At 43.3% G+C, this 18,939-nt stretch overlaps 1 protein-coding gene across 1 annotated transcript in view; it reads right to left on the reverse strand.

The window, feature by feature from the left end:
* Positions 1-18,939, reverse strand: part of REV3L (REV3 like, DNA directed polymerase zeta catalytic subunit) — a 471,052-nt gene that overhangs the window by 202,517 nt on the left and 249,596 nt on the right. The window contains exons 8-9 of the mRNA XM_053710865.1: positions 1,267-1,351; positions 267-412 (exon numbers count right to left, since the gene is read on the reverse strand). Of these exons, the coding sequence (XP_053566840.1) occupies positions 267-412; positions 1,267-1,351 (231 nt within the window). The remainder of the gene's footprint in view (positions 1-266; positions 413-1,266; positions 1,352-18,939) is intronic.

Raw genomic sequence — 18,939 nt, forward strand, 5'->3', positions numbered from 1 at the left:
ACTTTATTTAAATACTGTTTTATCAAGTGTATAATTGTAATCTACTTGTGAATATGATAAATGTAAGGCAAACTGTGCTTGAACATATCATTAAATGAAGTTCCTATAACTCTTGTGAAGAATCCACTGGCAGATCCAGATCTGGCTTCTGGGCAAAGCTGTCCAACAGCATTTGTATAAATAATATAGGAAAATACATTTGCAATAAATTGCAAAATAGGTATCACAATGTCCCTTGAAAAATCACAACAAAAATACTATCTTACTTTGCTTCTGATCTGTGTGCACTTCAACCATATTTGCTGATGTCCTAGGAATTGCTTCTGGTGATTCAAATTGAGAATGCAGTGTCAATTCTGCAGGCAAATCTTCATCAAATACATTACTGCAGTCAATTGAATTTGATAGTGTCCTGTTTGAAGAAACATGAATGATGAAGTATTCAGAGCAAACGCACAACCAAATGATAAAATCAGGTTTAAGAAGAATGTACTTCATATATGTTAGAATTATATTTTAAAGGAATATTGGTTGGCCAGCGCTTAATATTTCGGGTTAAGACTGGCAGGAAGTTTGTACATGCTTTAAAAAGTTAAAGGGACACTGAACCCACATTTTTTCTTTTGTGATTCAGATAGAGCATGACATTTTAAGCAACTTTCTAATTTACTCCTATTATCAAATGTTCTTTATTCTCTTGGTATCTTTATTTGAAATCCAAGAATGCAACTTTATATGCCGGCCCATTTTTGGTGAACAACCTAGGTTGTCCTTGCTTAGATGCCTTCTTTTTTATATAGAAATAGCAAGAGAACGAAGAAACATTGATAATAGGAGTAAATTAAAAAGTTGCTTAAAATTGCATGCTCTATGTATGTATGTATGTATTGGGTACTTGTAAAGCGCGGCTAATCACCCGTAAGGGTCTCAAGGCGCTGCTCATTTTATCGACCTCGGAAGGATGAAAGGCTGAGTGGACCTTGCCGGGGATAGAACCTGCAACCCTTGGGTTGCTACAGCGCTCAGCCACAGTGCCTTAGCATGCTGAGCTATCTGTCCGCTTTCTGAATCACAAAATTATTTTTTTGGGTTCAGTGTCCCTTTAAATACATCAATGTTAATAATTCTGCTAATGTTAAAGTGATGGGGGGGAATGCATTTACACATACTGGTTGCTACTTATAGCTGGTCTAAAACTGACAACGTTTGGCAAACATGTCCTTTACTTGTATGCGTTATTTCCATCTCAATGGAGTTCATACTTACACAGAGAAATCATTTTGCTTAAGGATTTCTTTAAGTCTCTTCTGAAAGATTTTTTCACTTTCTGTCACAGCCACAAAGCCACGATCTTTAGACAAAACATCATGTTAAAATCATTCTGCATAAACAAGATTTTTAAACAGGTGCCAAGGCTTTACATTAAATTAAGGTTTAGGAACAGGTGCCAGAGAAAATTATACGTTTACTTACCAGTAAACCACATTGAGTTAAACCACAGTACAGTTAGCCTTAATTGATGGATGTTTAGCTTCTGACAACTTAGATAAGCAAAACTACAACATATAAAATATTTGGTGTCTCCTTTCCACAGCATGGTATCGGCTCACTCTCCAATTAGCTAACAACCAAGCTGGAAAATGGCGTAATAAAAAAGCAATAGGGCAACAACTAATGAAACACTGCACACATGCATCCAAAAACTTGAATTAAATTGAGCTATGACTGCTTTGACTTAAATGTTTTGTTGGTGTCTAACACCTGCTTATTTGTGAGGTAACCAATGTTCTAGTAGAGTGAAGAATTATCTGATGGGTAGTAGTATTGTATAAGGTAGGTAAATAGTTTTGTTGATTTGACTATAGAAGCATTTGAGGATCTATTATGACTAAAATATTATCTACCCAAAGTATTTCTGTTTAAAATCACATTACAGGCATATCCACTGAATGTCCTAAGAGATGACTTACCTCAATCAGATATCAGTCATGGAAATGTATAGGGCCGCCCACAACTCAACTCTAAAACCTTCCTCACCAATGACACTGGCATTACCAGCACAGCTTTCAAGTCAAGCTTTTGATAGTAACAACATGCCGTGGTTTAAAATTAGGCCCTTGCAAGCTCCTGTCACTTGAATAAGGCTATAAAGCAAAGTAAGCCTCTTGCATGTGTTCTACGTTTTCATACGGTAGGGTAGAAACCAACTTCCACGAGGTGCTCATACTCTACAAATGCTCATACGTTTACCCCTTCCTCCTTGTAGGCACTGTTTTGGTAGACAGTGACATTATGAAGTTATCCCCTGCATGTGTTAATTCAAGGGACATGAAACCCACATTTTTTATTTCATGATTCAGATAGAGCATACAATTTTAAACAACTTTCCAATTTACGTCTTATCTAATTTGCTTCATTCTCTTGGTATACTTTGTTGAAGACGCAGAAATGCATTACTGATAGTTAGCTGGAAACCAATAACATGGGGCATATATGTGCTGCCACCAATCAACAGAACTAGGTATCTTTTTCAACAAAGGATATCAAGAGAACACAACAAATTAGATGATAGAAGTTAACTAGAAAGTTGTTTAAAATCACATGCGCTTTCTGAACCATGAAAAAAAGAATTTGGGTTTTATGTCCCTTTAAGTAAGAGCTTGTAAGAAGGATGTATTGCCCTTAATAAGGGAAGTAACTAGGTTAAATGCTTATCACCTGCATCTCTACATCTGCATTTATAAAATATAACAGAAGCATCACTGATTGCTTTATAATAATACTTGAATCTCTTCAACCACCTTGCCCTCTTCAGTCCACAGCCAATTCTTAATTCAAAAATATTGCATCATTAGGGTCGCCACCTTTTAACTGGCTAACTCCTGGACATTTTGAGGGGGTGGGGTTTGTGGGCGCAGCTTCACAGATTTATGTTAAAATATTTGATTTTGCCATTTTTGGTAAAGATTTGTGTCTTATAGTAATCCATATTTATTACAGGAGACCTAATTTGAAATAACTTATCTTTATTGTGTATATGCTAAACTTTAAACAATACAGAAGGCTGCTAACTTGCACGTGCAGACAGTCATAGAAAACCAATTGTTAAAGGGACAGCAAACTAAACATTGTTATGTTTTCCTGCATAGAGATAACAGCTACATTTCAAGTAACTGTAACTTTGTTAGTAATTACTATGCAATCAGAGAATTGTATTTACTGTAACGTGCAATATACATTGGTTTCTTTTTTATAGTTCACTGTCACTTTAAGAGCAAAAACATTGGAAAAGAATGCGCACGTTTTGATAATAGAAGTATATTGGAAATTTTTTTTCTGTTTAAATTGTATGCTTTCTCTGGATAATGAAACTAAGTTTGACTTCACTGGTTTTTTAAATGGCTATACAAGTTCTCCAAGGAACCCTTAGTGCTCTTTTTTAATATGAAGCAGATTCCAGCCCAGAATCAAAAAACATAATTTATGCTTACCTGATAAATTCCTTTCTCCTGTAGTGTAGTCAGTCCACGGGTCATCCATTACTTATGGAATATTTCTCTTCCTAACAGGAAACTGCAAGAGAATTACCCAGCAGAGCTTGCTATATAGCTCCTCCCCTCACCTATCATACTCAGTCATTCGACCAAGGCAGACGAGAAAGGAGGAACCATAGGGTACAGTGGTGACTGGAGTTTAATTAAAATTTAGACCTGCCGTAAAAACAGGGCGGGCCGTGGACTGACTACACTACAGGAGAAAGGAATTTATCAGGTAAGCATAAATTATGTTTTCTCCTGTTAAGTGTAGTCAGTCCACGGGTCATCAATTACTTATGGAATACCAATACCAAAGCTAAAGTACACGGATGAAGGAAGGGACAAGGCAGGAACATTAAACAGAAGGAACCACTGCCTGAAGTACCTTTCTCCCAAAAATAGCCTCCGAGGAAGCAAAAGTGTCAAATTTGTAAAATTTTGAAAAAGTGTGAAGTGAAGACCAAGTCGCAGCCTTGCAAATCTGTTCAACAGAGGCCTCATTTTTAAAGGCCCAGGTGGAAGCCACAGTAGAATGAGCTGTAATCCTTTCAGGAGGCTGCTGTCCAGCAGTCTCATAGGCTAAGCGTATTATGCTACGAAGCCAAAAAGAGAGAGAGGTAGCCGAAGCCTTTTGACCTCTCCTCTGTCCAGAGTAAACGACAAACAGGGAAGAAGTTTGACGAAAATCCTTAGTTGCCTGCAAATAGAATTTCAGGGCACGGACTACATCCAGATTATGCAAAAGTCGTTCCTTCTTTGAAGAAGGGTTAGGACACAGAGATGGAACAACAATCTCTTGATTGATATTCCTGTTAGTAACTACCTTAGGTAAGAACCCAGGTTTAGTACGCAGGACTACCTTGTCTGAATGAAAAATCAGATAAGGAGAATCACAATGTAAGGCAGATAACTCAGAGACTCTTCGAGCCGAGGAAATAGCCATCAAAAACAGAACTTTCCAAGATAACAACTTGATATCAATGGAATGAAGGGGTTCAAATGGAACGCCTTGAAGAACATTAAGAACTAAGTTTAAGCTCCACGGCGGAGCAACAGACTTAAACACAGGCTTAATCCTAGTCAAAGCCTGACAGAAAGCCTGAACGTCTGGAACTTCAGCCAGACGTTTGTGTAGAAGAATAGACAGAGCAGAAATCTGTCCCTTTAACGAACTAGTAGATAAGCCCTTTTCTAAACCATCTTGTAGAAAGGACAATATCCTAGGAATCCTAACCTTACTCCATGAGTAACTCTTGGATTCGCACCAACGTAAATATTTACGCCATATTTTATGGTAAATTTTTCTGGTAACAGGCTTCCTAGCCTGTATTAAGGTATCAATAACCGACTCCGAGAAACCACGCTTTGATAGAATCAAGCGTTCAATCTCCATGCAGTCAGCCTCAGAGAAATTAGATTTGGATGTTTGAAAGGACCCTGAATTAGAAGGTCCTGTCTCAGAGGCAGAGACCACGGTGGACAGGACGACATGTCCACTAGGTCTGCATACCAGGTCCTGCGTGGCCACGCAGGCGCTATCAGAATCACTGAAGCTCTCTCCTGTTTGATCTTGGCAATCAAACGAGGAAGCATTGGGAATGGTGGAAACACATAAGCCATGTTGAAGACCCAAGGGGCTGTCAGAGCATCTATCAGCACCGCTCCCGGGTCCCTGGACCTGGATCCGTAACAAGGAAGCTTGGCGTTCTGACGAGACGCCATGAGATCCAGATCTGGTTTGCCCCAACGACGAATCAGTTGAGCAAAGACCTCCGGATGGAGCTCCCACTCTCCCGGATGAAAAGTCTGGCGACTTAGAAAATCCGCCTCCCAGTTCTCCACGCCTGGGATGTAGATCGCTGACAGGTGGCAAGAGTGAGACTCTGCCCAGCGAATTATCTTTGAGACTTCCAACATCGCTAGGGAACTTCTGGTTCCCCCTTGATGGTTGATGTAAGCCACAGTCGTGATGTTGTCCGACTGAAATCTGATGAACCTCAGAGTTGCTAACTGAGGCCAAGCTAGGAGAGCATTGAATATTGCTCTTAACTCCAGAATATTTATTGGGAGGAGTTTCTCCTCCTGAGTCCATAATCCCTGAGCTTTCAGGGAATTCCAGACTGCTCCCCAGCCTAGAAGGCTGGCGTCTGTTGTTACAATCGTCCAATCTGGCCTGCGAAAGGTCATCCCCTTGGACAGATGTGGCCGAGAGAGCCACCATAGAAGAGAATCTCTGGTCTTTTGATCCAGATTTAGTAGGGGGGACAAATCTGAGTAATCCCCGTTCCACTGACTTAGCATGCACAATTGCAGCGGTCTGAGATGCAGGCGCGCAAATGGTACTATGTCCATTGCCGCTACCATTAAGCCGATTACTTCCATGCACTGAGCTACTGACGGGTGTGGAATGGAGTGAAGGACACGGCAAGCATTTAGAAGTTTTAATAACCTGGCCTCTGTCAGGTAAATTTTCATCTCTACAGAATCTATAAGAGTCCCTAGAAAGGGAACTCTTGTAAGTGGTAATAGAGAACTCTTTTCCATGTTCACCTTCCACCCATGCGACCTCAGAAATGCCAGAACTATCTCTGTATGAGACTTGGCAGTTTGAAAACTTGACGCTTGTATCAGAATGTCGTCTAGGTACGGAGTCACCGCTATGCCTCGCGGTCTAAGTACCGCCAGAAGTGATCCTAGAACTTTTGTAAAGATTCTTGGGGCCGTAGCTAATCCGAAGGGAAGAGCTACAAACTGGTAATGCCTGTCTAGGAAGGCAAATCTCAGATACCGGTAATGGTCCTTGTGAATCGGTATGTGAAGGTAGGCATCCTTTAAGTCCACTGTGGTCATGTACTGACCCTCTTGGATCATGGGAAGGATGGTTCGAATAGTTTCCATTTTGAATGATGGAACTCTTAGAAATTTGTTTAGGATTTTTAAGTCCAAGATTGGTCTGAAGGTTCCCTCTTTTTTGGGAACCACAAATAGATTTGAATAGAATCCCTGCCTGTGTTCCGTCCGCGGAACTGGGTGGATTACCCCCATTAGTAAGAGGTCTTGTACACAGCGTAGAAACGCCTCTTTCTTTGTTTGGTTTGCTGATAACCTTGAAAGATGAAATCTCCCCCGTGGAGGAGAAGTTTTGAAGTCCAGGAGATATCCCTGAGATATGATCTCCAACGCCCAGGGATCCTGGACATCTCTTGCCCAAGCCTGGGCGAAGAGAGAAAGTCTGCCCCCCACTAGATCCGTTTCCGAATAGGGGGTCCTCTCTTCATGCTGTCTTGGGGGCAGCAGCAGGTTTCTTGGCCTGCTTGCCCCTGTTCCAGGACTGGTTAACTTTCCAGCCCTGCCTGTAACGAGCAACAGCTCCTTCCTGTTTTGGAGCGGAGGAAGTTGATGCTGCTCCTGCCTTGAAGTTACGAAAGGCACGAAAATTAGACTGTTTGGCCTTTGATTTGGCCCTGTCCTGAGGTAGAGCATGGCCCTTACCTCTCGTAATGTCAGCAATAATTTCTTTCAAGCCGGGCCCGAATAAGGTCTGCCCTTTGAAAGGAATATTAAGCAATTTGGATTTAGAAGTCACGTCAGCTGACCAGGATTCAAGCCACAGCGCTCTGCGCGCTTGAATGGCGAATCCGGAGTTCTTAGCCGTAAGTTTGGTTAAGTGTACAACGGCATCAGAAACAAATGAGTTAGCTAGCTTAAGGGTTTTAAGCTTGTTCATAATTTCATCCAATGGAGCTGTGCGAATGGTCTCTTCCAGAGACTCAAACCAGAATGCCGCCGCAGCAGTAACAGGCGCAATGCATGCAAGGGGTTGTAATATAAAACCTTGTTGAACAAACATTTTCTTAAGGTAACCCTCTAACTTTTTATCCATTGGATCTGAAAAAGCACAGCTATCCTCCACCGGGATAGTGGTGCGCTTAGCCAAAGTAGAAACTGCTCCCTCCACCTTAGGGACCGTCTGCCATAAGTCCCGTGTGGTGGCGTCTATTGGAAACATTTTTCTAAATATAGGAGGTGGTGAAAAGGGCACACCGGGTCTATCCCACTCCTTGTTAACAATTTCTGTAAGCCTTTTAGGTATAGGAAAAACATCAGTACACACTGGTACCGCAAAATATTTATCCAGCCTACATACTTTCTCTGGAATTGCAACCGTGTTACAATCATTCAGAGCCGCTAATACCTCCCCTAGCAATACGCGGAGGTTCTCAAGCTTAAATTTAAAATTTGAAATCTCTGAATCCAGTTTACCCGGATCAGACCCGTCACCCACAGAATGAAGCTCTCCGTCCTCATGTTCTGCAAATTGTGACGCAGTATCAGACATGGCTCTACCATTATCAGCGCGCTCTGTTCTAACTCCAGAGTGATCGCGCTTACCTCTTAATTCTGGCAATTTAGACAGTACTTCTGTCATAACAGTAGCCATGTCTTGCAAAGTGATTTGTATGGGCCGCCCTGATGTACTTGGCGCCACAATATCGCGCACCTCCTGAGCGGGAGGCGAAGGTACTGACACGTGAGGAGAGTTAGTCGGCATAACTTCCCCCTCGTTGTCTGGTGATAATTTCTTAACATATAAAGTTTGACTTTTATTTAAAGTGACATCTATACATTGAGTGCACAAATTTCTATTGGTATTGGGCTCCACATTGGCCTTTAAACATAGTGAACAAAGAGATTCATCTGAGTCAGACATGTTTAAACAAACTAGCAATGAGACTAGCAAACTTGGAAATACTTTTCAAAATTAATTTACAAGTAATATAAAAAACGTTACTGTGTCTTTAAGAAGCACAGAAAAACCAACACAGTTGAAATAACAATGATCAAAAATAGTTATAGCAACCAAATTTTCACAGTAAATGTATTAAGTTAGCAAAGGATTGCACCCACCAGCAAATGGATGATTAACCCCTTAGTACCCAAAAACGGATAACAATTATATAATTAACGTTTTTCTCACAGTCAAATACACTGTCACAGGACTACTGTGACTGATTACCTCCCTCAAAATGGATTTTGAAGACCCCTGAGCTCTCTAGAGACGATCTGGATCATGGAGGATGAAGTAGACAGATTGTGACTGGATTTTTACTGTGTAAAAAAGCGCTAAAAACAGAATTTATGTTTACCTGATAAATTACTTTCTCCAACGGTGTGTCCGGTCCACGGCGTCATCCTTACTTGTGGGATATTCTCTTCCCCAACAGGAAATGGCAAAGAGCCCAGCAAAGCTGGTCACATGATCCCTCCTAGGCTCCGCCTACCCCAGTCATTCGACCGACGTTAAGGAGGAATATTTGCATAGGAGAAACCATATGGTACCGTGGTGACTGTAGTTAAAGAAAATAAATTATCAGACCTGATTAAAAAAACCAGGGCGGGCCGTGGACCGGACACACCGTTGGAGAAAGTAATTTATCAGGTAAACATAAATTCTGTTTTCTCCAACATAGGTGTGTCCGGTCCACGGCGTCATCCTTACTTGTGGGAACCAATACCAAAGCTTTAGGACACGGATGAAGGGAGGGAGCAAATCAGGTCACCTAAATGGAAGGCACCACGGCTTGCAAAACCTTTCTCCCAAAAATAGCCTCAGAAGAAGCAAAAGTATCAAACTTGTAAAATTTGGTAAAAGTGTGCAGTGAAGACCAAGTCGCTGCCCTACATATCTGATCAACAGAAGCCTCGTTCTTGAAGGCCCATGTGGAAGCCACAGCCCTAGTGGAATGAGCTGTGATTCTTTCGGGAGGCTGCCGTCCGGCAGTCTCGTAAGCCAATCTGATGATGCTTTTAATCCAAAAAGAGAGAGAGGTAGAAGTTGCTTTTTGACCTCTCCTTTTACCAGAATAAACAACAAACAAGGAAGATGTTTGTCTAAAATCCTTTGTAGCATCTAAATAGAATTTTAGAGCGCGAACAACATCCAAATTGTGCAACAAACGTTCCTTCTTTGAAACTGGTTTCGGACACAGAGAAGGTACGATAATCTCCTGGTTAATGTTTTTGTTAGAAACAACTTTTGGAAGAAAACCAGGTTTAGTACGTAAAACCACCTTATCTGCATGGAACACCAGATAAGGAGGAGAACACTGCAGAGCAGATAATTCTGAAACTCTTCTAGCAGAAGAAATTGCAACTAAAAACAAAACTTTCCAAGATAATAACTTAATATCAACGGAATGCAAGGGTTCAAACGGAACCCCCTGAAGAACTGAAAGAACTAAATTGAGACTCCAAGGAGGAGTCAAAGGTTTGTAAACAGGCTTAATTCTAACCAGAGCCTGAACAAAGGCTTGAACATCTGGCACAGCAGCCAGTTTTTTGTGAAGTAACACCGACAAGGCAGAAATCTGTCCCTTCAGGGAACTTGCAGATAATCCTTTTTCCAATCCTTCTTGAAGGAAGGATAGAATCCTAGGAATCTTAACCTTGTCCCAAGAGAATCCTTTAGATTCACACCAACAGATATATTTTTTCCAAATTTTGTGGTAAATCTTTCTAGTTACAGGCTTTCTGGCCTGAACAAGAGTATCAATAACAGAATCTGAGAACCCTCGCTTCGATAAAATCAAGCGTTCAATCTCCAAGCAGTCAGCTGGAGTGAAACCAGATTCGGATGTTCGAACGGACCCTGAACAAGAAGGTCTCGTCTCAAAGGTAGCTTCCAAGGTGGAGCCGATGACATATTCACCAGATCTGCATACCAAGTCCTGCGTGGCCACGCAGGAGCTATCAAGATCACCGACGCCCTCTCCTGATTGATCCTGGCTACCAGCCTGGGGATGAGAGGAAACGGCGGGAACACATAAGCTAGTTTGAAGGTCCAAGGTGCTACTAGTGCATCCACTAGAGCCGCCTTGGGATCCCTGGATCTGGACCCGTAGCAAGGAACTTTGAAGTTCTGACGAGAGGCCATCAGATCCATGTCTGGAATGCCCCACAGCTGAGTGACTTGGGCAAAGATTTCCGGATGGAGTTCCCACTCCCCCGGATGCAATGTCTGACGACTCAGAAAATCCGCTTCCCAATTTTCCACTCCTGGGATGTGGATAGCAGACAGGTGGCAGGAGTGAGACTCCGCCCATAGAATGATTTTGGTCACTTCTTCCATCGCTAGGGAACTCCTTGTTCCCCCCTGATGGTTGATGTACGTAACAGTTGTCATGTTGTCTGATTGAAACCGTATGAACTTGGCCCTCGCTAGCTGAGGCCAAGCCTTGAGAGCATTGAATATCGCTCTCAGTTCCAGAATATTTATCGGTAGAAGAGATTCTTCCCGAGACCAAAGACCCTGAGCTTTCAGGGATCCCCAGACCGCGCCCCAGCCCATCAGACTGGCGTCGGTCGTGACAATGACCCACTCTGGTCTGCGGAATGTCATCCCTTGTGACAGGTTGTCCAGGGACAGCCACCAACGGAGTGAGTCTCTGGTCCTCTGATTTACTTGTATCTTCGGAGACAAGTCTGTATAGTCCCCATTCCACTGACTGAGCATGCACAGTTGTAATGGTCTTAGATGAATGCGCGCAAAAGGAACTATGTCCATTGCCGCTACCATCAACCCGATCACTTCCATGCACTGAGCTATTGAAGGAAGAGGAACGGAATGAAGTATCCGACAAGAGTCTAGAAGCTTTGTTTTTCTGGCCTCTGTCAGAAAAATCCTCATTTCTAAGGAGTCTATTATTGTTCCCAAGAAGGGAACCCTTGTTGACGGGGATAGAGAACTCTTTTCCACGTTCACTTTCCATCCGTGAGATCTGAGAAAGGCCAGGACAATGTCCGTGTGAGCCTTTGCTTGAGGAAGGGACGACGCTTGAATCAGAATGTCGTCCAAGTAAGGTACTACAGCAATGCCCCTTGGTCTTAGCACAGCTAGAAGGGACCCTAGTACCTTTGTGAAAATCCTTGGAGCAGTGGCTAATCCGAAAGGAAGCGCCACGAACTGGTAATGTTTGTCCAGGAATGCGAACCTTAGGAACCGATGATGTTCCTTGTGGATAGGAATATGTAGATACGCATCCTTTAAATCCACCGTGGTCATGAATTGACCTTCCTGGATGGAAGGAAGAATAGTTCGAATGGTTTCCATCTTGAACAATGGAACCTTGAGAAACTTGTTTAAGATCTTGAGATCTAAGATTGGTCTGAACGTTCCCTCTTTTTTGGGAACTATGAACAGATTGGAGTAGAACCCCATCCCTTGTTCTCTTAATGGAACAGGATGAATCACTCCCATTTTTAACAGGTCTTCTACACAATGTAAGAATGCCTGTCTTTTTATGTGGTCTGAAGACAACTGAGACCTGTGGAACCTCCCCCTTGGGGGAAGTCCCTTGAATTCCAGAAGATAACCTTGGGAGACTATTTCTAGCGCCCAAGGATCCAGAACATCTCTTGCCCAAGCCTGAGCGAAGAGAGAGAGTCTGCCCCCCACCAGATCCGGTCCCGGATCGGGGGCCAACATTTCATGCTGTCTTGGTAGCAGTGGCAGGTTTCTTGGCCTGCTTTCCCTTGTTCCAGCCTTGCATTGGTCTCCAAGCTGGCTTGGCTTGAGAAGTATTACCCTCTTGCTTAGAGGACGTAGCACCTTGGGCTGGTCCGTTTCTACAAAAGGGACGAAAATTAGGTTTATTTTTTGCCTTGAAAGGCCGATCCTGAGGAAGGGCGTGGCCCTTACCCCCAGTGATATCAGAGATAATCTCTTTCAAGTCAGGGCCAAACAGCGTTTTCCCCTTGAAAGGAATGTTAAGTAGCTTGTTCTTGGAAGACGCATCAGCCGACCAAGATTTCAACCAAAGCGCTCTGCGCGCCACAATAGCAAACCCAGAATTCTTAGCCGCTAACCTAGCCAATTGCAAAGTGGCGTCTAGGGTGAAAGAATTAGCCAATTTGAGAGCATTGATTCTGTCCATAATCTCCTCCAAAGGAGGAGAATCATTATCGACCGCTCTTATCAGATCATCGAACCAGAAACATGCGGCTGTAGCGACAGGGACAATGCATGAAATTGGTTGTAGAAGGTAACCTTGCTGAACAAACATCTTTTTAAGCAAACCTTCTAATTTTTTATCCATAGGATCTTTGAAAGCACAACTATCCTCTATGGGTATAGTGGTGCGTTTGTTTAAAGTGGAAACCGCTCCCTCGACCTTGGGGACTGTCTGCCATAAGTCCTTTCTGGGGTCGACCATAGGAAACAATTTTTTAAATATGGGGGGAGGGACGAAAGGAATACCGGGCCTTTCCCATTCTTTATTAACAATGTCCGCCACCCGCTTGGGTATAGGAAAAGCTTCTGGGAGCCCCGGCACCTCTAGGAACTTGTCCATTTTACATAGTTTCTCTGGGATGACCAACTTGTCACAATCATCCAGAGTGGATAATACCTCCTTAAGCAGAATGCGGAGATGTTCCAACTTAAATTTAAATGCAATCACATCAGGTTCAGCCTGTTGAGAAATGTTCCCTGAATCAGTAATTTCTCCCTCAGACAAAACCTCCCTGGCCCCATCAGACTGGGTTAGGGGCCCTACAGAAATATTATTATCAGCGTCGTCATGCTCTTCAGTATCTAAAACAGAGCAGCCGCGCTTACGCTGATAAGTGTTCATTTTGGCTAAAATGTTTTTGACAGAATTATCCATTACAGCCGTTAATTGTTGCATAGTAAGGAGTATTGGCGCGCTAGATGTACTAGGGGCCTCCTGAGTGGGCAAGACTCGTGTAGACGAAGGAGGGAATGATGCAGTACCATGCTTACTCCCCTCACTTGAGGAATCATCTTGGGCATCATTGTCATTATCACATAAATCACATTTATTTAAATGAATAGGAATTCTGGCTTCCCCACATTCAGAACACAGTCTATCTGGTAGTTCAGACATGTTAAACAGGCATAAACTTGATAACAAAGTACAAAAAACGTTTTAAAATAAAACCGTTACTGTCACTTTAAATTTTAAACTGAACACACTTTATTACTGCAATTGCGAAAAAACATGAAGGAATTGTTCAAAATTCACCAAATTTTCACCACAGTGTCTTAAAGCCTTAAAAGTATTGCACACCAAATTTGGAAGCTTTAACCCTTAAAATAACGGAACCGGAGCCGTTTTGAACTTTAACCCCTTTACAGTCCCTGGTATCTGCTTTGCTGAGACCCAACCAAGCCCAAAGGGGAATACGATACCAAATGACGCCTTCAGAAAGTCTTTTCTAAGTATCAGAGCTCCTCTCACATGCGACTGCATGCCATGCCTCTCAAAAACAAGTGCGCAACACCGGCGCGAAAATGAGGCTCTGCTTATGCTTTGGGAAAGCCCCTAAAGAATAAGGTGTCTAAAACAGTGCCTGCCGATATTATTATATCAAAAACAGAATTTATGTTTACCTGATAAATTACTTTCTCCAACGGTGTGTCCGGTCCACGGCGTCATCCTTACTTGTGGGATATTCTCTTCCCCAACAGGAAATGGCAAAGAGCCCAGCAAAGCTGGTCACATGATCCCTCCTAGGCTCCGCCTACCCCAGTCATTCGACCGACGTTAAGGAGGAATATTTGCATAGGAGAAACCATATGTTACCGTGGTGACTGTAGTTAAAGAAAATAAATTATCAGACCTGATTAAAAAAACCAGGGCGGGCCGTGGACCGGACACACCGTTGGAGAAAGTAATTTATCAGGTAAACATAAATTCTGTTTTCTCCAACATAGGTGTGTCCGGTCCACGGCGTCATCCTTACTTGTGGGAACCAATACCAAAGCTTTAGGACACGGATGAAGGGAGGGAGCAAATCAGGTCACCTAAATGGAAGGCACCACGGCTTGCAAAACCTTTCTCCCAAAAATAGCCTCAGAAGAAGCAAAAGTATCAAATTTGTAAAATTTAGAAAAAGTGTGCAGTGAAGACCAAGTCGCTGCCTTACATATCTGATCAACAGAAGCCTCGTTCTTGAAGGCCCATGTGGAAGCCACAGCCCTAGTGGAGTGAGCTGTGATTCTTTCAGGAGGCTGCCGTCCGGCAGTCTCATAAGCCAATCGGATAATGCTTTTAATCCAGAAGGAGAGAGAGGTAGAAGTTGCTTTTTGACCTCTCCGTTTACCAGAATAAACAACAAACAAAGACAAAGTTTGTCTGAAATCCTTAGTAGCTGCTAAGAAAAATTGAGAGCACGAACTACATCCAAGTTGTGCAACAAACGTTCCTTCTTTGAAACTGGATTAGGACACAAAGAAGGCACAACTATCTCCTGGTTAATGTTTTTGTTAGAAACAACTTTTGGAAGAAAACCAGGTTTAGTACGCAAAACCACCTTATCTGCATGGAACACCAGATAAGGAGAAGAACACTGCAGAGCAGATAATTCTGAAACTCTTCTAGCAGAAGAAATTGCAACCAAAAACAAAACTTTCCAAGATAATAACTTAATATCAACGGAATGTAAGGGTTCAAACGGAACCCCCTGAAGAACTGAAAGAACTAGGTTGAGACTCCAAGGAGGAGTCAAAATTTTGTAAACAGGCTTGATTCTAACCAGAGCCTGAACAAAAGGCTAGAACATCTGGCACAGCTGCCAGCTTTTTGTGAAGTAACACAGGCAAGGCAGAAATCTGTCCCATCAAGGAACTTGCAGATAATCCTTTTTCCAATCCTTCTCGAAGGAAGGATAGACTCTTAGGAATCTTAACCTTGTCCCAAGGGAATCCTGCAGATTCACACCAACAGATATACCAAATTATGTGGTAATTTTTCTGGTTACAGGCTTTCAGGCCTGAACAAGAGTATTAATAACAGAATCTGAGAACCCTCGCTTTGATAAGATCAAGCGTTCAATCTCCAAGCAGTCAGCTGGAGTGGGTCGAACGGACCTAGAACAAGAAGGTCTCTCAAAGGTAGCTTCCATGGTGGAGCCGATGACATATTCACCAGATCTGCATACCAAGTCCTGCGTGGCCACGCAGGAGCTATCAAAATCACCGACGCCCTCTCCTGATTGATCCTGGCTACCAGCCTGGGGATGAGAGGAAACGGCGGGAACACATAAGCTAGTTTGAAGGTCCAAGGTGCTACTAGTGCATCCACTAGAGCCGCCTTGGGATCCCTGGATCTGTACCCGTAGTAAGGAACTCTGAAGTTCTGACGAGAGGCCATCAGATCCATGTCTGGAATGCCCCACGGTTGAGTGACTTGGGCAAAGATTTCCGGATGGAGTTCCCACTCCCCCGGATGCAATGTCTGACGACTCAGAAAATCCGCTTCCCAATTTTCCACTCCTGGGATGTGGATAGCAGACAGGTGGCAGGAGTGAGACTCCGCCCATAGAATGATTTTGGTCACTTCTTCCATCGCTAGGGAACTCCTTGTTCCCCCCTGATGGTTGATGTATGAACTTGGCCCTCGCTAGCTGAGGCCAAGCTTTGAGAGCATTGAATATCGCTCTCAGTTCCAGAATATTTATCGGTAGAAGAGATTCTACCCGAGACCAAAGACCCTGAGCTTTCAGGGATCCCCAGACCGCGCCCCAGCCCATCAGACTGGCGTCGGTCGTGACAATGACCCACTCTGGTCTGCGGAAGGTCATCCCTTGTGACAGGTTGTCCAGGGACAGCCACCAACGGAATGAGTCTCTGGTCCTCTGATTTACTTGTATCTTTGGAGACAAGTCTGAATAGTCCCCATTCCACTGACTGAGCATGAACAGTTGTAATGGTCTTAGATGAATGCGCACAAAAGGAACTATGTCCATTGCCGCTACCATCAAACCTATCACTTCCATGCACTGCGCTATGGAAGGAAGAGGAACGGAATGAAGTATCCGACAAGAGTCTAGAAGTTTTGTTTTTCTGGCTTCTGTCAGAAAAATCCTCATTTCTAAGGAGTCTATTATAGTTCCCAAGAAGGGAACCCTCGTTGACGGAGATAGAGAACTCTTTTCCACGTTCACTTTCCATCCGTGAGATCTGAGAAAGGCCAGGACAATGTCCGTGTGAGCCTTTACTTGAGGAAGGGACGACGCTCAAATCAGAATGTCGTCCAAGTAAGGTACTACAGCAATGCCCCTTGGTCTTAGCACCGCCAGAAGGGACCCTAGTACCTATGAGAAAATCCTAGGAGCAGTGGCTAATCCGAAAGAAAACGCCACGAACTGGAAATGCTTGTCCAGGAATGCAAACCTTAGGAACCGATGATGTTCCTTGTGGATAGGAATATGTAGATACGCATCCTTGAAATCCACCTTGGTCATGAATTGACCTTCCTGGATGGAAGGAAGAAGTGTTCGAATGGTTTCCATCTTGAACGATGGAACCTTGAGAACTTGTTCAAGATCTTGAGATCTAAGATTGGTCTGAACGTTCCCTCTTTTTTTGGGAACTATGAACAGATTGGAGTAGAACCCCATCCCTTGTTCTCCTAATGGAACAGGATGAATCACTCCCATTTTTAGCAGGTCTTCTACCCAATGTAAGAATGCCTGTCTTCTTATGTGGTCTGAAGACAACTGAGACCTGTGGAACCTCCCCCTTGGAGGAAGCCCCTTGAACTCCAGAGAATAACCTTGGGAGACTATTTCTAGCGCCCAAGGATCCAGAACATCTCTTGCCCAAGCCTGAGCGAAGAGAGAGAGTCTGCCCCCCACCAGATCCGGTCCCGGATCGGGGGCCCGCATTTCATGCTGTCTTGGTAGCAGTGGCAGGTTTCCTGGCCTGCTTTCCTTTGTTCCAGCCTTGCATAGGTCTCCAGGCTGGATTGGCTTGAGAAGTATTACCTTCCTGCTTAGAGGACGTAGCCCTTGGGGCTGATCCGTTTCTGCGAAAGGGACGAAACTTAGGTTTATTTTTGGTCTTGAAAAGACCTATCCTGAGGAAGGGCATGGCCCTTGCCCCCAGTGATATCAGAGATAATCTCTTTCAAGTCAGGGCCAAAGAGTGTTTTCCCCTTGAAAGGAATGTCAAGCAATTTGTTCTTGGAAGACGCATCCGCTGCCCAAGATTTTAACCAAAGCGCTCTGCGCCACAATAGCAAACCCAGAATTTTTTCGCCGCTAACCTAGCCAATTGCAAGGTGGCGTCTAGGGTGAAAGAATTAGCCAATTTAAGAGCACGAATTCTGTCCATAATCTCCTCATAAGAAGAAGAATTACTAATAATCGCCTTTCCTAGCTCATCAAACTAGAAACACGCGGCTGCAGTGACAGGGACAATGCATGCAATTGGTTGTAGAAGGGAACCTTGCTGAACAAACATCTTTAGCAGACCTTCTAATTTTTTATCCATAGGATCTTGGAAAGCACAACTATCTTCTATGGGTATAGTGGCGCGCTTGTGTAGAGTAGAAACCGCCCCCTCGACCTTGGGGACTGTCTGCCATCAGTCCTTTCTGGGGTCGACTATAGGAAAACAATTTTATAAATATGGGGGGAGGTACTAAAGGTATACCGGGCCTGTCCCATTCTTTACTAACAATGTACGCCACCCGCTTGGATATAGGAAAAGCTTCGGGGGGCCCCGGGGCCTCTAAGAACTTTTCCATTTTACATAGTGGTTCTGGAATGACCAGATAATCACAATCATCCAAATTGGATAACACCTCCTTAAGCAGAGCGCGGAGATGTTCCAACTTAAATTTAAAAGTAATCACATCAGGTTCAGCTTGTTGAGAAATGATTCCTGAATCTGAAATTTCTCCCTCAGACAAAACCTCCCTGGCCCCCTCAGACTGGTGTAGGGGCCCTTCAGAAACCATATCATCAGCGTTCTCATGCTCTACAGAATTTTCTAAAACAGAGCAGTCGCGCTTTCGCTGATAAGTGGGCATATTGGCTAAAATGTTTTTGATAGAATTATCCATTACAGCCGTTAAATGTTGCATAGTAAGGAGTATTGGCGCACTAGATGTACTAGGGGCCTCCTGTATGGGCAAGACTGGTGTAGACGAAGGAGGGGATGATGCAGTACCATGCTTACTCCCCTCACTTGAGGAATCATCTTGGGCATCATTTTTACTAAATTTTTTTATGACATAAAATACATATAGTTAAATGAGAAGGAACCTTGGTTTCCCCACAGTCAGAACACAATCTATCTGGTAGTTCAGACATGTTAAACAGGCATAAACTTGATAACAAAGCACAAAAAACGTTTTAAAATAAAACCGTTACTGTCACTTTAAATTTTAAACTAAACACACTTTATTACTGCAATTGCGAAAAAGTATGAAGGAATTGTTCAAAATTCACCAAAATTTCACCACAGTGTCTTAAAGCCTTAAAAGTATTGCACACCAAATTTGGAAGCTTTAACCCTTAAAATAACGGAACCGGAGCCGTTTTTATATTTAACCCCTTTACAGTCCCTGGAATCTGCTTTGCTGAGACCCAACCA

The sequence above is a fragment of the Bombina bombina genome, chromosome 4 (assembly GCF_027579735.1).
Source record: "Bombina bombina isolate aBomBom1 chromosome 4, aBomBom1.pri, whole genome shotgun sequence".
Classification (NCBI taxonomy): domain Eukaryota; kingdom Metazoa; phylum Chordata; class Amphibia; order Anura; family Bombinatoridae; genus Bombina; species Bombina bombina.